The 22,076-nt window shown below is 55.1% G+C and overlaps 2 protein-coding genes across 11 annotated transcripts in view; one reads left to right on the forward strand and one right to left on the reverse strand.

Annotated features, from left to right (window-relative positions):
- MAST1 (microtubule associated serine/threonine kinase 1) overlaps positions 1-13,971 on the reverse strand; it is a 26,834-nt gene extending 12,863 nt beyond the window's left edge. For 2 of the 5 annotated variants that reach the window (XM_086698953.1, XM_086698952.1), the window contains exons 1-10: positions 9,813-9,990; positions 8,132-8,220; positions 7,588-7,663; positions 5,626-5,704; positions 3,605-3,765; positions 3,340-3,415; positions 2,961-3,170; positions 629-730; positions 404-536; positions 258-325 (exon numbers count right to left, since the gene is read on the reverse strand). In XM_086698953.1, coding sequence (XP_086555079.1) covers positions 258-325; positions 404-536; positions 629-730; positions 2,961-3,170; positions 3,340-3,415; positions 3,605-3,765; positions 5,626-5,704; positions 7,588-7,663; positions 8,132-8,220; positions 9,813-9,895 — 1,077 coding nt within the window. In that variant the 5' untranslated portion in view covers positions 9,896-9,990. Of the gene's footprint in view, positions 1-257; positions 326-403; positions 537-628; positions 731-2,960; positions 3,171-3,339; positions 3,416-3,604; positions 3,766-5,625; positions 5,705-7,587; positions 7,664-8,131; positions 8,221-9,812; positions 9,991-10,150; positions 10,183-11,975; positions 11,997-13,822 lie in introns of those variants that run through there. The other 3 variants (XM_086698955.1, XM_086698954.1, XM_086698956.1) reach the window with 3 other exon arrangements.
- On the forward strand, positions 8,176-20,323 carry RTBDN (retbindin). 6 transcript variants are annotated; one of them, XM_086698962.1, is made up of 6 exons: positions 8,176-8,265; positions 17,699-17,873; positions 18,456-18,522; positions 18,619-18,729; positions 19,240-19,336; positions 19,875-20,323. In XM_086698962.1, exons 1-6 carry the CDS (start codon positions 8,191-8,193, stop codon positions 20,100-20,102), a joined length of 753 nt encoding a protein of 250 aa, XP_086555088.1. In that variant the 5' UTR covers positions 8,176-8,190; the 3' UTR covers positions 20,103-20,323. The 6 variants fall into 6 exon arrangements, with proteins under 6 accessions (XP_086555088.1, XP_086555087.1, XP_025772281.1 ...); XM_086698961.1 differs by lacking the exon at positions 8,176-8,265 and adding an exon at positions 15,279-15,481 and having other exon boundaries at positions 17,683-17,873; XM_025916496.2 differs by lacking the exon at positions 8,176-8,265 and adding an exon at positions 15,279-15,481.
- The last annotated feature ends 1,753 nt before the right edge of the window (positions 20,324-22,076 follow it).

Consider the following 22,076-nt stretch of genomic DNA (forward strand, 5'->3'; position numbering starts at 1 on the left):
GTTAATTTTAAAATGAATGCTTAGAATGGTACGTTTTGGGTACCATGGGTACATGGTTGGATTATGTGTATTTTACCATGAAAAGAGAAAAGGCCCACGGAGGAATGGCGATGATTAACCCAGTTCACAGATGGGGAAACTGAGGCTTGGACCACAGACCAAGAGATCCACCCAGCCTGAGGACACAGAGCCAGGAGGTGAGCCCTGGCCTGTCCTGCAGGAACCACAGTGCTGACCGCTGGCCCTCTTGGCCTTACCTCCGAGAGGTCGTCCTGCTCCGGTGTATTGGAACCACCGCTGTCCTGTTCCTCCAGGTGCACCACGTCTAGGAAGGGGCTGAGTGTGAGCGGAGGCTGGGGTCCGGGTGGGTTCACCCCAGCCCCCTGCACCCACCAGCCAGCACCTGGAAAGGGGTCACGGGTGAGGCCCAGCTGGCGGATGATGTAGCGGGGGATGTCAGTCTTGACAAGGTGGCCTTCCTTGGCGTGGCCCTCCGCCGCCTCCAGCAAGTGGTAGAACTCCTCGGGGTTGAATTCCTGGGGCAGGGCAGCAGCAGGCTCAGGGTGGGCTCCAACCCTCCCCCAACCCCTACCCGCCCGCCCCCACCCCCCACGCCCAGTCCCCTCACCAGGCACTCCAGAAGCCTCGCGGGGCGCGAGATGATGATGAGCAGCTTCTTGACCAGCTGGGTGACGAAGGCAACCTCCATGCTCTCTGAGCGTTCATAGGCCTGGGGCGGCGGGCACAGTGGGGGTAGGTTTCACAGGTGCCCGGCTTCAGCCAGGCCCCTCTCCCCACCCCACTGGGTACACACTGTTGCTGTTGTCCCATTTTACAGGTGAGAAAACTGAGGCTCGGGCCACACGGTAAAAAGAATGACAATGACGGTAGCCAATGTTGTCCTAAAACCTTCTCTCATTCATCTTCAAAACAGCCTATGCTCCAGGCCAAGTTAGAATCCCTCCACCCCGGGCATGCTTTCCCCTCCGGTCCCTGTGTGGCTACCTGATCCGTGTCTAAAGTCGCACCCCACCTCCTGGCTGTGCCCTCAATCACCATTAATGACTGTACTCTGCTTTTCCTGTTTTCTATCCCATGAATCCCCTTCTACCAGGCCATACGTTAATTTCTCTATCGTGTCTATCAAGGCCAAGACCAGGGTGAGGCAATGAGGCACTCACCCTGAAGCCAAAAATCTCAGTCTTCAAGGTAACTAAGATTTTAATGCAGGATGTGAAAAAAGCATGCAAAAAAAAAAAAAAATCCATGATAAGCAAAATAACAAAATTTAAGGGAGGATAGGATCTATTAGGGTTGTCCTGAGCCACACTGGAGCTTGAAACAAAAGGGAGGAAGTGTGTGGGAATCTGTACATGTTTTCTCAGTGATTAACAGCTTTAATATAAATATTGTTGATGATTAAAACCAGAAAAGTAAAATTCTAACAAATTCTGGTTTGATTATAAATAAAATACTCGAAATAATGTTAAGTTTTAATATACCCACTTTTCAATTTTTCCAATAATTACTTTAATAGCCTGGGGGGGGGGGGATTAAATACTTGTCTCATCCCAGTCCCAGCCCTGATGCTTTTTATTTATCTTCTGACTCTCCTTACTAGAATGTCAGCTTCCTGAGGGCAGGGACTTTTGTTTGTTTTATTTCCAGGGAATTCTCCAGCTTCTAGGCCAGTGGGAGGCCTGGAACAGGTGCTTCATAAATATTTGTGGAATTCATGAGTGAGCAAATTCCCTTTTTATAGCAGAAGGACTGAGGCACAGAGAGGTTAAGTGACTTGGCAAAGGCTCCACAGTAAGTGATGAGCTGGATGTGAATCTGGGCCGTTTGGTCTGTGCTCTCAATTCCTACGAATCTAGTGCCAGAATCCAGACTCAAACCGGATCTGATGATGAATCCCATAAGTCAACGTACTGCCCTTCAGGTCAGAGTGGGCGCCTGGAGCCCGAAGCCCCGTATTCTGGTCTTTGTGCCCTTATCCAATGTCATTCCCTGAAGACAGTACAGTCACTTGGCTTCTGTGCTCCTAGAATTTCCCAGATTGCCTTCTCACCTCAGGGCCTTTGCATGTGCTGTTCACCCTGCTCGGCACACATTCCCCCCAGCACTTCTCATAACTGTCACTTCCTCATTATTCTTGTCCCAACTTCAATGTCATCTCCTCTGGGGAGGCCTTCTGGACCTAACAAGGGAGTCCTTGACACTCCATCTGATTGCCCTGTTCTATTTGCTTCAGAGCCCTAAGCATCAGGTGAAATCACCAAATACCTTGATCTGTTTCCATGTTTCCTATCCACCTTCCACATTAGAATAACAGCCCCAAGAGGACAGGGATATTTCTCTAGTTTGTTCACTGTTGGGTTCCCACTGCCCCAGCACACAGTAGTTGCTTAATAAATGCTACCCACCGTCATTGAGTTAAGTGGGGGTATCATCTTGTTTACTTTCATTCATTAATCCATGGAACCAAAATTTATTAATCACCTACTGTGTGCAGGACACCGTGCCAGGCATCAGGGCCGCAGCAATGAACAGACAACCTCATCATCCACCCGTGGGACTGACATTTGAGCAAGCGAGACAAGAAATAAGATAAAGAAAAATACACAGGAGGACGGAAGGCGCTAAGTGCTAAGGAGAAAACTAAAGAGACAAGAGACGGTGGGTCGTGGGTTTGACATTTTAAATAAGGGGGTCTAGACGCCACCTGAGATGCTGATATTTGAGTAAAGACCTGAAGGAGGTGAGGGAGGTTAAGTCCCTGCCTCCCCCACCACTCCAGACGAGCACCACGTCCTTGCACTGGGACCACGTCTTTCTCTCCCACCCCTGAAGTTCCGCGGCGGCGCCCGGCACGTGGTAGGCGCCCTCTGAACGGAAGTGGGGTGAAAGAAGGCGTCGGGCCTGACCGAGCCAGCGCCCCCCGAAACACACACACTCACATCCTGCAGCAGCTTCTCCAGGTTCTCCTGCAGCTCGTAGAAGTACACGGTGGTGATGAGGCCGTCGCGGGACTTGGTCAGGCAGTCCCGGGCCAGCTCGATGATCTGGTGGTGGATGAAGCTGAGCACGCCGTCGGCCAGCGGCAGCACGCTGTCAGGTTCGTAGGCACGGGCGAAGTCACGCAGCTTCTCCTCCATCTGCGCGGTGGCCTGCGAGGGGGACAGAGGGCCGGGGTGCCGGCGCGGGGCTGCGCCCGGAGGCTGTGGCCGCCGGGAGCCTGCGCTGCGCGCGCCGGCCACCAGGGGGCGCGCGGAGCTAAGGCGAGCGAGGGCTCCCGCCGCCCGGGCCTCCCCGCGGCCGCCCCCCGCCCCGCCTCACCTTCGGGAACCTCTCCTTGTAGACATGGTTCATCATCACGATCTCGTTGTCGTAGGAAGAGGGGGAGCGCCCGGGGCTGCGGGGAGAAAAGCCCATCCTGTGTAGCCCCCAACCTCCGAAAGCAGCCAGGTGTTAGATCCCACCCCCGCTCCCCCGTAAAACTTCACCCATCGTGCTGTAACCCGTTTAATCGCGTGGGCAGAGGTCTCACAACCCCCCCCCCCCCAGACCATCAACTTGGGGTGGAGGGAGGTTATCTACCCACCTGAGGCTCCGCGAGCGGGGCCGCACTGCAGGAGAGCGGCGGCCACCATCTTCGTCTGTGATGCTCTCGGTGCTGCCGAAGTGTTTGGAAAGGAAGTGGAGCTCATCCACGGTGGGCTGGTAGGGCAGCTGGTGCAGGCGCTCCTGGGAGGAGCAGGAAGACTGGGGGGAGGAGCGGGGCCGGGGTCAGAGCCACCGCAGTCCCCCCACAGCTCGCGACCCTGGGCTGGGACTCCTGGGGCTGATGGGCCACTGGGCAGGGTCGGGATCAGGACCCGGTTTATGATCCTTGGATCCCAGGGTCCAGGTTGGGACTCCTGGAGATAGACAGGGGGGACGGGGACAGACACGGATGCGAACTGTGACACACACAGATGTGGCCAGTGGGAGCCTGTTAAAGCCTGAATCAAGTCATATCCCTCCTCTGTTCAGAACGCTCTGTGGCTCCCACCTTACTCAGTATGGACCCTGAAGTCCTCCTCAAGACCCACAACATCCTGCAAGATCTGGTCCTGTCTCCCTGCCATCATCTCCGCCCACTCTCCCCATCAGTTACTCGGTCCAGCTGCGACAGGCCTCCTGGATGGTCCTTGAACAAGCCAGGCACACTCCTGCCTCAGGGCCTTTGCATTGAGGGGCCTATGCTCCCTCTGTCAGGAGCATATCACTACAGATCACTCCTCCTTTACATCTTTGCTTAAATGTCACCCCTGTGGGTGACATTCACCCCTCTGAACACACATCCCTCACACCCTATCCCTGCCTTATCTTGTTTCTTTTTGCTGTATTTATCTCCTGACTTACTATATCTTTATTATTAATTTTTATTGCTGCCTGCTCCTTGAGGGCAGAGACTTGGTTCTCCTTGGTCCCTAGTCAGGGTCTAGCACGCAGTCGGGCAAACACAGACCCGCAGATATCAGTGGAGAAACACAAAGATATCCACTTGATTCTGCAGGCAGAAGGGTCTTTTGAAACGTTACATCACTCACTCCCCATCCCACCAGTATCTATTAAAATAATTTTTTCAATGCACATAACATATGATCTACAGAACCACAATGTCAAATAGCTCAGGCTGAAATTTTAGTAAAATTTAATATAAAGCAAAAAAAAAAAAAAAAAAGCCTTTGTATGGCTTCCCATCACATTTAGAAGAAGATCCACCACCCTGCCCTGGCTGAGAAGCCCCAGCATGACCAGGGTCACTGCCTACCTCACCCTCGTTCTCCACTTCCACCCCAAAGCTCCAGCCAGTTGAGGTTATTTTCAACTTTCAAATGCAACAAGTTCTCTGTTGCCTTTGGGAGTTTGCACATGCTGTTCCCTGGTCCTCTTCGTGAAACCCCCCTCCTTTCCTTCCTCCACCTGCCAAACTCCTACTGATCCTTTGTCTTGGCTTCAATTCCACCTCTTCCAGGAAGCCTTCCTTGACCCTCCCCCCCAGCTGAGTCAGGTGCTCCCTCCTGTTATCACCTTACCTGGTGCCACTCCCAAAACAGCTCCAACACCCTGTATTGTAAATATCTTCTTACTGGTCTGTCTCCCCTCATGAGGGCTGCATGAATCCTTGGATCCTGGCCCACCTTATAGAGCCCACCCACCATATGACAGCCAGTCACATGATAAATGTCTGCTGAACATCATACCAATGGATGGATGAGTGGACCAGAGACACAGGCAGAAAAGGGGGCAGGTGCAGAGAGACTTTGGGTATTGCGGTGGTTGAGCAAATGCACTCTGGGGGAAGAGTGTGCTGGCCCCGGCCAGCTGAGACCCTTGGCAAGTGGTTCGACCCGTGAGCCTTAATACCATTATCTGTAAAATAAGTCGGCGATAGGCAGGACCCCCAAGAAGATATGCTGAGGGTGGAGAACAGGGCTTTCAAGGGGACCTGTAACTTGCCAATAGATGGACGGGTGATACCTTGGAAAACTAGAGAAACCCAAAACCCTCATTAAGGCCAGCGCAACTGCTGGCCTGGGTGAGGGCTCCCGCCCACTCGCCCACCTGCCGACTCACCGAGACGGTGGAACTGGGTGTGTTGGTGCCATAGCCGGACGAAGGAAGTGAAGCCAGAGACCAACGGCGTCCGTCCGCCCTGGAACCCAGCCAAGATGCTCAGAGGCTGCTAGGCCCCACTGGTTCCCCCCCCCCCCCCGTCCTCAGGGTGTGGGGGAAGCTACTGGCTACCACTAGGGTAGGGGCTGGGGGTATATCTGTGCTCTACGATTCCGAAAGGCCCTCAGAGCCACAGAGGTAAGGAGGAAGTCTTCCAGCCGGGCACCAGGGACCTGGAGCAATGATCAGGAATCCCCAAAGCTGCCCCCATGATAAAGTGCTCAGACTGAGGCCACTTGAGCCTTCTCGGAGAAGAAAGGCCCCTCTTTTTCAAATACATACGCTGCCACATCCTCCCACATCTGCTCACTCACACACAGATACGGTCACTCCCACGGCCACACCTGCTAGTGTTAGTGTGACTCGTGTGGTTGAGATCACACACTGACAATCATGCACCTTCACGCATGACTCCTCAACACGGACACACACACAACCCCTGACCCATACACGGGCCCCAATCGCACGCTTCCCTACACGAACACACCATCACTCATGCACACACACACGTACACGCACACACACACGAACACGTACACGTAGAGATGGAGTACTCACACTCTGAAACAAAGACGCACACTCCCTCACACCCGTTCTACTCTGCCACGTTCACACAGACACATTCGAGAACGCTCACGCACTCAGTCACACATTCAAACTCCCACGCAGCCACACATTCATTCACACTCCCACCAGATTGCACACTCACATGGAAACGTACTTGGAAGGGCATGCTCTCTCACGCATTCACACACATTTACAAATGCACAGGGATACCTTCACACACGCTCACACTTGCACGCTGATGCACGCCCCCGTGGGCATATGTGCGGGCAGGGCCGCCTCACACGACCACAATCTCACAAGCCTACATTCACACATCCACATCAGCACAAAGATTGCATATCACAGGGACACACACTCCCAGGCATTAGCCTCCCTCCGGGGAGCGGGGCCCTCCTAGCCCACCCACCATGCAAGCGACCAGATCGGGTTCCAATCTTAGAGCCCTTTTCTGGCTCCCTAATGCCTTCAGCCGAATTCCGCAGCCAAGGGGATCTCTCCGCAGCCACCCCAGGGAGGCATCCTCTGTCCCCACAGTCCTGCGTGACTTCCACACGACAGCCTTCACCAGTCTTTGCAGTGATCTGCGTTCTCTGGCCCGCCACCCCAACTCAACCCCGAGGACAAAGACTGTCATTCACCCCTTATGCTCAGCTCCCAGCTCGCACCACGTGTTCAGACAACGTTTTTAGAATGAATAAAGTTCAAAGAAAAAGAATCCCGCCCAAACATCCTGGTGACTCCCAGAAGTTTCTCCAAAACGCATCGGAGGAATCTCTCTGCCTCCCCCAATTTCGCCAAAGGCCCCAAGAAAATTCATTAGTGACATTCTAGAAACCCTCAAAGATCCCCGTAGGGAAACCTATGATTGCTCCTCTCGGGCCCTGGAGAAATAGCTCTAGGTGCCCTTTCTCACGTTGGAGACCAAAGTCCCTCAATGGGCATCTTGCAGTCTGCGCTTGCGCACTTCATCTCCGTTCCCTGTCCTGTTGCTATGGAAACGCCCGGCCTGGAGCTAGAGGCTGGGGAGACTGAGACCCTGGGCTCAGAGCGCACGCGCTTTCGCTCCGCGGCAAAGGAAGTCCCACTCCCCCTTTGATTCCGAATAGGCGGTTGGCCCCGCCTTTTCATAGGCCCCGCCCCTAAGGCCTGGCGCTTATTCCCGCTGGGACGCTGGGGCACTCTGCGGGTCCCTCAGGCCCCGTCTCAGGTGCAATTAGGAGGGAAACAGATGGCGGCCCAGACGGTGGTTGGGGAGGGTCCGGCCAGGGTTCTAGGGCCCCGGGGAGAGGGACTCACCTTCGGGAGGAGGCAAACGAGAAGTGGGCGGGGGTGTTGGGGGAGAAGTTGCGGGGGCTGTCCAGGGGACTGCTACCTGTAGCGGAAAGAGGGGGATCTTAAAGCTTGGTATGGGAGGCAATCCCACCAGGCCGCTCAATCCCCAAAGCGGGTTGCCAACAGCAGCCCTTCCCGTTTAGTCTCGTCCCACCCACGTAAGAGTGGACCACGCCCCCTTAGCTGTAGCCCCGCCTCTCTAGACTGTTTTGGTTATGGAGTCAGCCCAGCTCCCCATCAGGCCGATTCTGTCTACATCTGAGATGGCCCCGCCCTTCAGGTACGGTACCTCCCCTCAACCCCAGCCTCTTCACAGTCTTGCTCCGCCTGGGCCTCCGCCCACAAAGGCCCCTTCAGCCGATTGACCACCGCCACACAAGATGGTCCCGCCCTTTGCCCAATCTGGGTCCTCCTCTGTTCAGTCTCCGCCCAATCCTGCGGCACGGACACGCCCCTACCCCGTAGCCACGCCTCCTCTAGTCTGGTCCGCACCCACCACCTGTCTCACCCAGGTGTCCAGGCAGTGGGGAGTGGGGTCGCGGCAGCGTGGGCGAAGTGCTGGTCAGGATGAGGCTTTTCCGGTTACTGGTGCGGCAGCTGCGGGGAAGGCGAGGCAAGGGGACCGGGCCGGGCCGCAGCCCAGTGAGTTTGTGAACCCAACCAGCCAGCCACCTTCCCGTCTCAGATCCCCGCCTGTCTCCCATCTGTGTGTGCTTGGAGGTGCCCCCAGAGGATTGCTCGGAGGAGGAGGTGATGGAGGCCTAGGCAGGGCTGCGTATGGGAAGGGATGTGCGTGTGGCACGTGTGTGCAAAATTACCTGTGTGGATCATGTGTGACCATGGGAGGGACGGCGTCAGTCATGGAATGATAGGAGCGTATATTGTCTTGGGGGCTGTGCGTGACATCCTCTGTGTGTATCCACGTGTGGCGCCCAGTGTGTGAGTTCAGCACTGGGTTGGGTTGACCTTATGTGATAGGACCTGTGCCTTTTGCGTCTGTGTGGAACAGTGTGCCATGCCACTTGCCCATGACGAGATGTGCCATTGTGTGTTAGAGCGCGTGCGTGCATGATTTTTGCTACATGTGTCTGTGTCTTTGTGATACCCTGCCCTTGTGTATGTGTGTGACATTCCCCATGTGTGTCCACGGGTGGCATCTACTGTGTGTGAGTTTCATACCCTGTGAGCCTGCCACCATGTGTGACATTCCCTGGATGAGTCTTCTCTACGATGCGGTATGATACTGTGTATCTCTCCGTCTCTGCGAGATTCCCTGTGTCATTTATTCTGCCATCTGTGTAACACCGCATGTGATAAGCTTAGGTGATATCATGTGCTGTAACATTCTTGGGTGCATAGATGTCATTGCCATACATGTGTCTGTGTGCGTCCTGGATGCCATAATCGTGTGTGTGTATCGTCATGCATGTGACATCTTCCTAGATGTACATACACAACACTGTACCTGTTGGGCTGTTCTTCTGTGTGTGACGCTGGGGGTGCCCCCGTGTGTCTGGGTGGGCATGACTCTGACCTACGGCCACTGTATGCGTGATGGCTCCAGGGTGTATCTGGGCCACTAGGGCTGTAATGTGTGCATGTGTGTGACATCATGTCCTACGTGACGCTCTGTGTCACTATTTTCCGGCTGAGGCTGTGTTCTTGGTGGGGGGTAGTTTGTGCTATGATAAAGCCCCCCCCTTTTCCTTCTGCCCCTCAGGATCCCAGATTGTGAAGAGGGAGCCCCCAGCCCCTCCATTCCCCTCACCCCCTGCCACAGTGACTGAGCACATTAGCGAGGCCAAGAACACGCGGCATGGGGGCGGGGGGAGGCCAGGCTGCGGCTATTGTTCCGAGGGTGCCAAGTCCCCCACCCTCCCCTTCTTCCCCTACCCCCACTGGGTTGCCGGAGCCCGCAGCGCCAGCAGACAAAGGCGCCGCAACCCCCCCCCCCCCAACAACCGGCGCAGCCTCCTCCCCCCTGCAGCGGTCCTCGCCGGCGCACAGTGCCCCCAGTCTCGGCCCACACTGTCCCCCAATTCAGCCCCATCCCCTGCAGAAGGCGCCGCACGGGCACCTCTGGCGCAGCTGGACGGGGTGCAGCATCCCGGGCCCCGCCCTGCGGCAGCGGCCGGAGGGGCGGCTTTAGTGGGGAGGGCCGGGTCAGGGTCTGAGGGATGGGGTTCTACCTCTTGGTGCGACGGAACATACTGCCGCCAGGGAAGGAGGGCATCGAGAAATTGGAAAGCGCTGTCCAGAGGGAGTCAGACATGACCCGGCGGCGGCGACATGGTGGCAGGTGCGGCAGTGGCGGCGGCGGCGCGGGGAGCGAGCGCGCGGGGCGGAGGCTGGAGCCGCAGCGGGCAGGGGAGGGCGGGGGAAGGGAGGGCCGTGCCGCTGCCGCCCGCCAGGAGGGGGCGCTGCTGCTCACCAGCGCTCCAGGCCCCGCCCGCGCGCGCGCGCCTGGCGCCCCCACCCGGACTCGAAAAGGGGCGGCCGGCCCTGCGCATCTCTCCCCAAGGCTCACCTGCTGCTTTTCCGGGGCAGAGGCAAATCCTTCTAGAAGGCAAGGGGGCAAAAGGATAGAGGTCAGAGTGGACCAGCAGCTGCTGCCTGCAAGCCCTGTCACCCCCTGGAGCGGCAAAAGTTGGGTGGGACAAGCTACTCATCAGCATCCTCACCCACACCTACGTTATGCACAGAGGGCGGGGCTCTTTGGGGGGGAGGGTACCAGAGTGATTTCTCTTCAGACCCCAGACACCAGCAGAGCCCAATGTAGGACTCCTGAGTTGGCACCTCCATGTGTGTGCAAATTAAACAGGAGCCTATGTGGAAAATATTTCTTGAGCACCTGCTGTATGCCAGGCCCTGTGCTAGGCACTGGGGACACAGCAGCAAATGAGGAAAAACCTCCTGCCCTTTTGGGACTAGCATATAAAGAAGGGAAGCAGACAATAAACAAATTAACACAGAAGTAAACACGATAATTTTAAACAGTAATAAGTGTCATGAATAAAATTAAGGTGATATGATGCAAAATGGCTAGGAGGAGGACACAATAGTCAGAGAGGGCTGCTCTGGGGAAGTGACTTTTAAGATAGTTATTGAAAAAATAAGAGCCAGCCATGGAAGAATCTATGGAGAGAGCATCCCAGGTAGAAGGAACTGCCAAGGCCCAGAGACAGGAATGGACTTGGTATGTTCAAGCATGAAAGTTGAATGAATGAATGACTCCACACCCCAAGGGTTCTACCCCACTCCCAGACAGATTCAGTGTTGGGGGTGGGATAGTTAGGGTCGCTCAAAACTGAAATTTGCAGTGGGAATCAGACAATGGCCAAGTGGTCTTTTTTGATAATGGTAATAACAATTGCTAACTATTAACTTTATGTGTCCAGACCAGAAGAAGGTTGTGTTCTGTTTGTCAAGCACTCGGGAAGCCACTATAGGGATTAAAAGTTATGGAAGTCTGTGCCCGCTTCCCAGGAAAGCATCGGGCAGAAGGAGTGCCACCTTCCAGCCAGTTCAGTGTCCACAGGCCAAAGTGAATAAAGGAGGCTGGGTAGGGCTGCAGATGGAAGATTCTGGTGAGAGTTTCAAAAGCCTTTTGGTATGGACTCTAACCAGGGGAAAATGAGTTATGTTCTAGATCCTTTCTAGGATCTCTGAAAGCAGAAAGCCCCGCGTTCAAAGCTCAGATTTGCCTCTTATAACCTTGGCAAATGACCTTCCAACACTCCAATGACCTTATAACCTTGGCAAATGACCTTCCAAAGAAGGTCCAGCAGACCTTCCAACAGATGACTCTGTGAGATGATTCAGGTGCCTGGCACCTTAGCATGAGGCCTAGCACATAGTAAGCACTCAATAAATATTAGGTCATAGGAGCAGGAGTTATTATGAATGGACATGCTGCTTGACAGAGGATGGGCCAAAGGTACCTCCCACTCCCATGGACAGAGGACAGACATATGGTTGGGGTCAAAGAGAACACTGTCCAGATCTCCAGCTATGCTCCCCTGAGCCACGGGTGACCAGAAATCCATTCCAGGTTTTCCCTCTGTTTTTGCAGGATCCGTTTGAATGAGGAGCAGCTGGGACCAGCCTGCTGGGTGGGACGACCGCAATGGCCCAAGCGAAATCTAGACCTGGATTTTTCGGCCACGGAGGCCAGGATTCCAGATCCGGGTACACTCGGCCTTCGAGGGTGAGCCCCTGGGGACCTTTAAACACCTCCCAAGTAGTCCTCGAACCTAGCCCCATTTGCTAGCGCTCCTAAATATTCTAGAAGTAAAGGGCAAACTGGAGAAGTAGGGGATTTGGATCCTTGCGTCAGAGTACACAGACGCCACCTCCATCACTAGCTGCAGAGACGCTCTGCCAAGCAGATTCTGCTTCTCCCTGTGGTTGATGGACGGCGCTGGGGATGGGCTTTCGAACTCAGGATGCTGTTCGTATATACGATCCCAGCTGCACACAATTGGAGGCCCTCGGGAGCTCCGCAGTTGTGGGACAGCTCCTGGGGCGTTGCATCAGTGGGTGGGGTGTATCCAAGGCAGCGAAGTGGTTAATCCCGCCAGAAAGGAAGAGGTAGGGACAGGACTCCGGCGGGATAGCACAGACTAGGGGTTGCCTCAGGAAGGAACGGTGGGTGAGTGGGAGGATCCCAGGCTGGGGGCGGGGTCTTGAGCGTTTGAAGGCCCGCGTGGCGATGAGCCAATGGGAGTCGGCGCAGGCCCGGAGGGCGGGAACACACCGTCTTGTAGGCTCCGCCCCTTACCGCCCTTTTCCTGGGGACCCGACGGCGCGGACCCAGTCTGGCTGCTTCAGCACCTGCTCTGGCTTTGCCGCCCCTTCCTCCCTTTTCCCACAACCCCTTTTCCCACCCCAGCACTAAAACGGGTGGGAATCCAGGGAAGTTCTCAAGAGCCCAAGGCTCTTAGATGGAGCCATTTGGGCTCTGTTCGAAAGCAAATTAGCTTTCCAACCCAGTTCTGTCTCCAGCATCCTCCAGACACCTGGGAAGTCCCTCCTATCACCTAACTCCGATTTTTCCTGCTGCAGTGACGGATCAGCTTATCTTGGTCTCCAACCTCAGGGATGGTAGGTTAGAGGAGTCCAGAAGTAGACCCTGGATGAGGGTTTGAATCCTCCCCTTCTTTGTCCAAGCTCCAGGCTAGGATGTAGCCTGAGTCTGGAGCCACCTAGGCTTTATCTAAACTCCTCCAGATTATGTAGCGTGGGTCTGGGCTCCAAGGAGGATCAGAAGGACCAGACCCCAGGCAGGCTTTGAGATGAAGCTTTGATCAGTTTCCTCGCTGGGGTCAGTTTAGGGACAACATCGAACCCTCGTATTAACCCTTAGAAACGCAGTAAGAAGCTAGTAGAAAAGAACTCTTCTCAGCTTCAGAATCCCCACCCATCTTGAAGGTGGGAGTTCCTGACGCCTGGATTTCCCCACACTCCACAATCCTCAGTGTCCCACTCTGTGCAGTGGACTCACTCCCGCGCCTGCGCAGCCTGGAGACCAGTATCTCCTAAGGCTGCAAGGAGCTAAAAATCGCTCCCGCCCACCCACAAGCTGGGCTGGACTTGAGGATCTCGCGGGGGGGGGGGGGGGGGTAGTGAAGGGAGGAGGAATGAAGAGTGAGGAGGGAGGCTGTCTAGGGTGTCTGTCCAATTAGGGCAGTAGGAAGAATCCTGGTGGCTGGGCAGATGCATGGAGGTCGCAGGGGTTCCCCATGCCTCAGAAAGGGGTTCCTGGGGTGCTGAGGGGCGAGGCTGCAGTATAAACATGTTTACTGCCTCTGCGGCGCCGGTTGCCCCGAGGGGAGCGAGCCCTGGGGCACTAACTTTGCTTTGCGCCCCCTCACCCCCAGATTGGCGCCGAGCCAGGGCGATGACTTCGGTCCCAGCCCCCTCCCCCTCTGGCTGGCCAGGTGCCCCTCAGGCTATCCTCGAGGGGGAGCGCTGGGCTGCACCCCCTCCGTCAGCTCCCTGGAGCCCCGGGCGGCGCCTGAGGGGCGGGGTCGCCAGCGCGGCGGGACGCGCGGCTACCGAGTTCCCCTCTGGTAGCGTCCCGAGGCCGTGGGAGGGGGCGCCCTGGCCGGCCCAGGCGCAAGTTCTCCCGCCCCCTGCCGGGCCCCGCCTCAGGGCTCCGACCCCTTCACCGCCACCCGGGACCGGGGCTGCCGCGTACCTGCAGCCTCCGGCGGCGAATCAGGCCCGAATCGTCCATGGCGGCGGCGGCTTCGGCCCCGGGGAGGGAGGAGGGAGGTGGCGGTAGCGGCGGCGGCGGGAGGAGGGAAGAGGGAGGGAGTGAGAAGCCGCGGGGACCGCGGCGGCGGCGGCGGCGGCGGCGGCGGCGGGTGGGGGGGGGGGGGGCGGGGGCGGAGCAAAGTGGGGCGGACCCGGCGCCGTCACTGCGTCTGGGCGCCCGAGCCCGGCCTCGGCCAAGGCTGCCCGCGCTAGGGGGGGCGGGGGGGAGGGTAGGGGCGGGAGGGGGTAAGCTAGGGAGAAGCTTCCATATGCCCCCAAGGGAGCCAAGCTACGAAGAGACACCTATGAGGAGAGACACTCCAGGAGAGAAACATGCCCATGGAGAGACTTTCAACCCAAGAAACATCCAAGGGAGACAGACATTCTCACTAAGATATATTCCTTACGCGGAACCCTCCCCCCTCCTCGCAGCGACCCCCTCAGGGAGACACATTCCCATGGATGGACAGTCTCCACGGGGACGCCCTCTCCAATCAGGAACTCTCCCCTCACCCTGAAAATCATTCCTAAGACAGATGGTCTCTGACAGGTGACGCTGCCTCTCAGAAGCCCCCTGCGGCCCCCAAGAAGAGACATTTCCGCAGAGAAAAATCCCCACGGGTGAACGTGGGGAGCCTAGTGAAGACACCCCCAACGGAAGACCTCCTAAAAGCCATATTCTTTGTGGGAAATTGCCCCCACCCACGAGACCTCCACATCCCGAGAAGGTACATTCTTACAGAGTGACATTTACATTGAGGACACCCATCCTCGCGGGAGATGCTCCCAAAGAAAAACATTTTGCATGCCTATAAGCCCCCCTTCCCAACCAGAGCCTCTTCAGGGAGTCCTGCAGCCCCTCTAACGACCCCCTCCCTCACCGTCAGGATTAAGTAGCCAGGCCAGGCTGCGCTATATTTATAGGGGCGATTAGCTGGTAGTTGGGGAGGGGGGCAGCTGAAGCGATTTTCACACACACACACACACACACACACACACACACACACACACACACACCCGTAGTGTTCCTACAGCTGAGACCAAGCCGACTATGCTTCCCAGAGTTGGTACGGAAAGCGTCGGTGACCTCCCTACTCCAAGTCTAGGCTTTGGGGGGGGGGGGGGGGTAGAACGGGAAAGGGGCTTCCCAAGGGTCCTGGCCCATAATTGGCCAGGAAGGCCCTGGAGGGCGCGGTCACTGAAGGAAGCGACCCCTGCCGGCCAATGAGGGCGATGGCAAGGCAAGGTCTAGGTCCAGGTGTTCCCCAGACGCTTGTTTCCTCATCTCTGTGCCTTTGCCCGAGTTATTTCAATGTTTTTCTGTTTGTCGGCATGTTTGTTTGCCATGTCGCTGAGTCTGTTTCTCAAACTTCTCTGTCGAAGGCCCAGACTCCGCTTTTGTCACCCCTTCTAAAGCTGGCTTCGTGGGAGCTCTCCGTGGTGCTGATCTCATGCGCTCCTGTCCACGGTGCTGAATTCCGAGGGCAGCGTTGGGAGCTGAGGACAGGGGAGGGAATGGATTGGCGAAAGGCATAGCCCAAAGCCTGGACATATCTGACACACGAGCACCCTGGCCTACCCAAAAATGGACAAGGGGAAGGTGAGATCCACTATATCTTGATTTCTGAAGCCTATAGGACATTAGTGGGTGCCCATTAGGGGCCAGGAGACAGCACCTCCTAAATGGCTCATTTACTCAACACGTACTGAGCACGCACTATGTGCACAGTAGTGTTTTGAGATCTGAGCGTCCCATAGTGAAAGAGACAGACAAAAACTCTGCATTAGCCTGATAAGACAGGGAGATTTGTGGTAGTGGTCAGTGCTCACAAAAACACATGCACACACTACAAGCACAGGCACACACACACGCTACACATATATACACGAACACGAACATACCAACACATGCTCAGGAAACAGACTCACATACACATAGTCACACACTCTGCAAATATGTACTTGTCAAAAATACACACACATACACATTCTCCGCAAACACAGACTCACACACAAACACATACACATTGCAAATATGCACTTAGCAAACACAGACACACTGAATCCTTTACCAACACATTAACACAGAATGCAAACACAAAATCAGCAAATACAGACACATACAAACACATATACACATCAACTCACACTCTGCAAAGACACACGTATGCAAACACAGTAATGTTAGAAAACACAGATATACACACACGCAGCGAATACAGACATACAGACAACATGTACAAACACTCAACAAACACAAGCACACACACATCATACCAAAACCAATCTCAGCTCAGCTACACACAAACTCTCCTCCAGCACACAGACACAGTATCCTCCCGACACAACACATGAACACACACACACACACACTCACATATCCACTGCAGGACTGTTCCTCTCACCGACTCTCCCACTATAATGTCAGCTCTGTGAGGCTGAGATATTCATTTCTTGGTCACTACTTCATCCCCAGGACCTGGCACACAACAGCTGCTCAACAAACATTTGTTGAATGGATGGATGAATTGAGGGAATGTTTGTAAGAAACTTGCATTCACAGAAACTGCAGAGAAACACACACACACGTTTCAGATGCAGACACATACTCTCTCCACACATATAAACACCCCTTTGTGTTCACTAATGGTCAACATTCATGGCCAAAAACCTTTATCCACTGACTTATCCACAACATTGTCACAGGACAGCCATCCTAATCCTGCTTCCCCGTCCTTCACATTTATTATATCTGACTCAATTGGACACACTTGGCTTGAGATACATACAGGCCTCCTTAGCCAGATTTTGCACACACACATACACACACACACACACACACACACACACACACAAAACCACTCAACCAAGACTCACACATACCATACCCTCACCCAACAAACACACATGCTTTACACACACACAGCCATACAAACACACTCTCATCCAACACATATACACACAGATTGAGTTTAAGCCACAATCTCAACATAATGCTCAGTGCAAGGATATATACACAGCAGCCCAGGGCCACCGGCCTTTGGTCAGCTGGGGCAGGGGGTGGGGCCATGGGAAACTCCTCCTCTGCGTCAGACCACACCCCCTCTGGCTGTCACTCTTTCTTGCACTTGACCGTGAGGTGTCTCAGCAGCGCTCTAGACCTCAGTTCACTTAACAGGTGAGGGGTAGCCCAAGAGGGCAGGGGAGGGGAGGGAATTGTCTTGTCCCTACAGACCCTCAGCTTCCCCTACCCTGGGGCTTTTGGATTCCAGCAGCAAAACTCGAGTCCTGCCACAGCCAAGCTTGGCTCCAAAGGGCCAGCCATAGTGGAAGCCCCTAAGCCGATTGTGGGCCGAGAGAAGGTGACCATGAAAGGGGCCAGCAGGGATCAAGAGGGAGGGAGGAGACTGGGCAAAAGAGCAGGAGGAACTGCTGGACAGAGGAGGGAGATTGAAAGAGCTGGGGTGTCCCTTTAGTTCTGAAGACAGCGGGAGTCACCCGAGGGTTGACAGGGTGGGAGATCCTGCTGGGTGTGAGGGGGAGGGGAACTGTGGTCAAACCGGAGGGTGGGACGCATTGGGCCTAAAGGGATGGAGGGGACATGAGTCTGGTGGGGGAGAAGGGGCTCCTGGGTCAGAGGCACGACTTGGTGGCCCCCTGGGATTTGGAGGTCCTTGGTCATTGCCTCCTCATCAACTGCTCATTCTCTGTTCTGCCTTGCACTGTCTCCTGAGTAGGCATCAGGAGAGTGCCACCCTGAGCTTCCAGAAAGGGACAACCAAACCTTACCCTATACCCCAGCTTACTCTTATCTCAGGTAGACATGGCCTGCAGGGGCCACACTCGACCCAGGGGCCTGCCCTGGGCCCTAAGACTGACCCTGGTGTGGATCCTGCTGGGGTCCTGTGGAGGGAGCCGCCCACTCCCAGCTCTGTCCCGGAGACACCATAGGCTGGGGACCGATTTCGGCACAGTCCAGCTGCACCTTGCGGGTGAGCACTCCAGACCCTACCTAACTTCCAACGCCCAGGAAATCCCACATCACCACAGCAATATCATATTTTCCTTCTGAGAGGGGCTTAGGATGAAGCACGGGTTGGGGGAGGTGGGCAGTCGGGGCTAGTGCTGAAGAATAGTAGTTAAAGTGCACAGATTCTGGACTCAGACTGCCTGGGTTCAAATCCCAGCTGTCCCACCTCATAATTGTGTGACTCTGAGCAAGTCACTTAATCTCTCTGGGCTTCCTGTAGACCATGAAAAAGGGAGAGAAATAATAGACCTACGTCATAGTGTTATGAAGGTGTGTATGTAAGCATATGAAAACGTGTACCACTATCAGGGACGTAATGAACGATAAGCTGATTATGATAAGCCATCATTTTTATTATTACTAGAAATTGCATTTGGATCCCAAGAGAAGTGTCTTTATTTAAGTTTTATGTTTGAGGGGCCCTGGCATAACTGGGGTCTCCCCTGTTCAAGGGGCCCCCAGGCCTTAGTTCCCCAATCCTACCTGAGGATCTAAGACCCCACCTCACAGGAGTACCCTTCTCCATGGTCCTGTTGTCCTTCAGAGATGGACACGCCAGAGGCATCGGACCCTGGGGCGGTCCCAGAACGCTGTGGGGAGCCGAGCCCTGGGTGAGTACAGTACCCGCCAGCGTTTCGTTGTGTGTTTTGCTTCAGTTGGCCCTGCCACATCCTGACCCAAACGAGCCTGTCTTTCCCGATGTTCAGGTGCGAATCCTTCCTGGGACATCTCCAAGCTGCCCTCCAGAGTCGCTTCCGCCTGCTGCTACTGGGGATACGCCAGGCGCAGCCGCTCTGTTCTGAGCTCTGCGATGTCTGGTAGGGGAGGTGGGGCATGAGGGGCGTGTCCTATGGTTTGGGCGGGACCAAAGGAGGGATCTGCAGCTTGTGTTTGAAGGGGTGTGGCCTGCCTCCAATAAGGCCAAGGTCTAAAAACGAGTTTAGAGGCCAGGTAAAAAGGGACGGGGGCCTGTAGAGGACCCGGCTTTTAAGGTTGGCAGGACGGAGGCGTGGCCTTCCACGGACCTGGGGTTTTTTAAGGGGCGGGACCTCTTGCTAGAAAAGAGAGCTGAAAAGATTGGGGAACGTAAGAGGCTGGCCCGAAATAGATGGTACGAAGTCTGCAGGGATGAGGTCAATTGTGACAGAGCCCCGGGTATGTGTGGAGAATATAGGGTAGGGTGAAATCTGGAGGACAGCGTCTGTTGGGGCGTGTTCCTAAGAGGCGGGGCCTGGGTCTGGGGGCGGGACATACACTGAGTGAAGCCTTGGAGGGCAGGATCCCAACAGAACGCGACTGCCCACCTTCTCTCCACACACCATCCGTAGGTTTGCCACCTGCGAAAGCGATATTACCTGCGGCCCAACTTGGCTTCCGTTCCCAGAAAAGAGGGACTGTGAGCCTGGCTGCGCTACGTATGAGCAGGTGAGCTTGAGACAGAGAGTGTGGGTGAGAGACTGGGACCTCCCCTTACTATGTCCTGTCTTAACCCGCCTAGGGCCCGGAGTCCGGACTGGCACTCCCAAGGCTCCTGTTCCCACGCTTCCCCCTTCCGCAGCACAATCTCCATAGTGGGATACGTCCGTATGCTCCCTAGGGACCACTGAGTCTGGATTTGGCCTCCCAAGGGACCGTCTCTGCTCTAGGCCCATCCACAGTTCCCCCTGGAAGACTCAGAAGCCCGAATTACCTTCTCTAAAGCCCCAATCTTAATTTGACCCTCCCCCACCCCAGCCCTGGGGCCCAGGAAGGATAACTCGCCCTCCCCTGTACTCCGCTCCTGCCATGGCCCTGCTCCCACACTCCCGGGAGGACCCAAAGCGGGTAACTGCCCGCACCTAGGCCGCGCCTCTGCCCTGGCCCCTACTTGCAAAGAAACTCGGGGACTCTAGGTTTCCAAGGCCACGCCCCTGAGTTGCCTGGACTCCGCCCACTCGGGCCCTAACTCCACCCCTTTTCCCAGACGTTTGCCGATGGGGCAGACCTTTGCCGCTCAGTCCTGGGCTACGTGCTGCCGGTAGCAGCTCCTGGCGCGGATCACTGCCTCAACATTTCCATCTCGGTACTTCCGGGTCGCAGACACGAACGGAGGGCCCGGGAAATCAGTTTCCCGCGGTCCCGCCGCTCCCGCACCTGGATCCTGGATGCTGCGGGCAGCGGGAGTGGTAGTGGAAGCGGCAGCGGCCCCTAGGGGGCGCTGGGCCTTGGATGGAAGATGCGTCCCTTCCCCCCACCCGCCCAAGACACCCAGAGCGCCACCCCTCTCCCTCTCCGTTTTTCTAGCTTCCAAAGTCCTGTCCCTCCTTCTGGAGTCCCAGAGACTAGCCCTTGTCCAGGTTATTAGAGAAATAGCCCAACTCTAGCTCATTTTCCCCTCTTCCCCCACTGAATAAAGTTGCCAGCTCGAAAGCACCGTGATGTGGCTGCTTCTTGGGAAAACAGGCGGGAAGGATAGCTGCCAGAAATGTCACTTCAGAGGCCTCAGGTCCGAGAATTAATAAGTGATTCACACTAACATGTAAATGACAGCCTATATTGTGAGCAATTTCATAACTTGGAATATCCAGGTGTCAGAAACAGAAAGGGGTCCAGAAGAGGGGCTGGCAAGGGCAAGAGGTATGCTCCCCAAGTGTGTGCCACGAGGTCCAAGAAGCTCCTTGACTTGTACAGACCTCAAGACAAGCTTCATGGCCCTCCCTTCTAAGCAGACCCAACAGTGGCTGGCATAACACCCCCTTCCTTCTTCCTCCCTTTCTTCCAAATCCCAGTCCTCGACCTCACATGACTTGACTCATTTAAAATCTGGGATGTAAGCATTACTCCTAATCCTCCTCCTCCTCCTATACACAGGCCCTATGACAGCCTCAGTTTCCTCACCAGTAAAGCAGGGGCAGTGTGCCTTTTAGTTCTGTCCAATAGGACACGATTGACGGATGCCTCCTGTTCTGAGTTAGGTAGATCAGGACCATTCTCTGCCCTCGTGGAAGATGGGATAGAAGAGAAATGCCTCACTGGGAGAGTAGCAGGCCTCTTTCAGAAGCAAGAGAAACTCAGTTCAAAGTATCTTTAGCCAACAGTGATAAGCTTCAGGATTGGCTGTATCTAGGTCCTTAAATGTTAGGAATCTATCTGTATCTTTTTCTTGGCTATACTTTTGGACAGGATCTCCTCACAGTAGCTAAGATAGACCAGTAACTACATGATTCCAGTGGGTCTATTTCTTTCTTTTTTGTAATTTTTAAAAATGTTTATTCATTTGAGAGAGAGAGAGAGAGCACAAGCGGGAAAGGGGCAGAGAGAGACGGAGACACAGAATCTGAAACAGGCTCCAGGCTCTGAGCTGTCAGCACAGAGCCCGACAGGGGGCTCAAACCCACAAGCTGTGAGATCATGACCTGAGCTGAAGTCAGATGCTTAACCAACGGAGCCATCCAGGCACCCTTCCAGTGGGTCTATTTCTATTTCTCTGTAAAACCAGCAAAGTTTCCAGTGCTGGCACTCAATGATCCAGTTTCATCATGAGCCCATCACCAAACCAATCGTGGTGCCCAAAGGTGGCCTGATAATGGGTTACGGGCTTGTGCCTGAAGGCCCAAGGTGGGCTCAGTTCCATCTGAACCGTATGGACTGAGGATTTGGCCACAGAGACTGACGGCTATGACCCTGACTCTGTAGTACCTCTACCAGGGTTCACATCCCAGGTCTACCACTTACTCATGCTGTAACTTTGGGAACGTTGCCCAGCCATTCCCTCTCCTAGGGTTGTTGGAAGAACTAAATCAGTTAATGCAAGTTGTTCTGGTTATACAGTGCTGTGTAACAACTCCAAACTTAGCGGTAAAAGGCAACAACAATTGTTATTCTTTCACGGTTCTGGGGCTGGTTCTTGTTCAAGGTATCTAATGCAATTGCAGAAACTGGCTGGGGCTGGGCTCACCTTAAAGGCTTCCTCACATCTGGTGGCTGGCACTGGCTTCTGCCTCGAATCTCTGCTGGGGCTGCCGACCAGCGTCACTACACGTGTCCTCTCCCTGTGGCGTGTCCTCTCCCTGCGGTTTGGGCTTCCTCACGGTATGGCAGCTGGGTTCTAAGGACAAATATTCCAAGGTCAGAGCTGTCTCATCTCTACCAGTGTCACCTCCGCTTTCTATCCACTGAAGTTGTG

This window comes from Puma concolor, chromosome A2 (assembly GCF_028749965.1).
Source record: "Puma concolor isolate L17-30 chromosome A2, mPumCon1.1.hap2, whole genome shotgun sequence".
Lineage (NCBI taxonomy): Eukaryota > Metazoa > Chordata > Mammalia > Carnivora > Felidae > Puma > Puma concolor.

Bases quoted from the DNA above. Each gene is read 5' to 3' on its own strand.
- RTBDN (XM_086698962.1), top strand. From the start codon at position 8,191: ATGAGGCTTTTCCGGTTACTGGTGCGGCAGCTGCGGGGAAGGCGAGGC. The intron at 8,266-17,698 runs GTGAGTTTGTGA...CTCTTATCTCAG, and splicing joins CCGGGCCGGGCCGCAGCCCA to GTAGACATGGCCTGCAGGGG. The intron at 19,337-19,874 runs GTGAGCTTGAGA...CCCTTTTCCCAG, and splicing joins GCTGCGCTACGTATGAGCAG to ACGTTTGCCGATGGGGCAGA.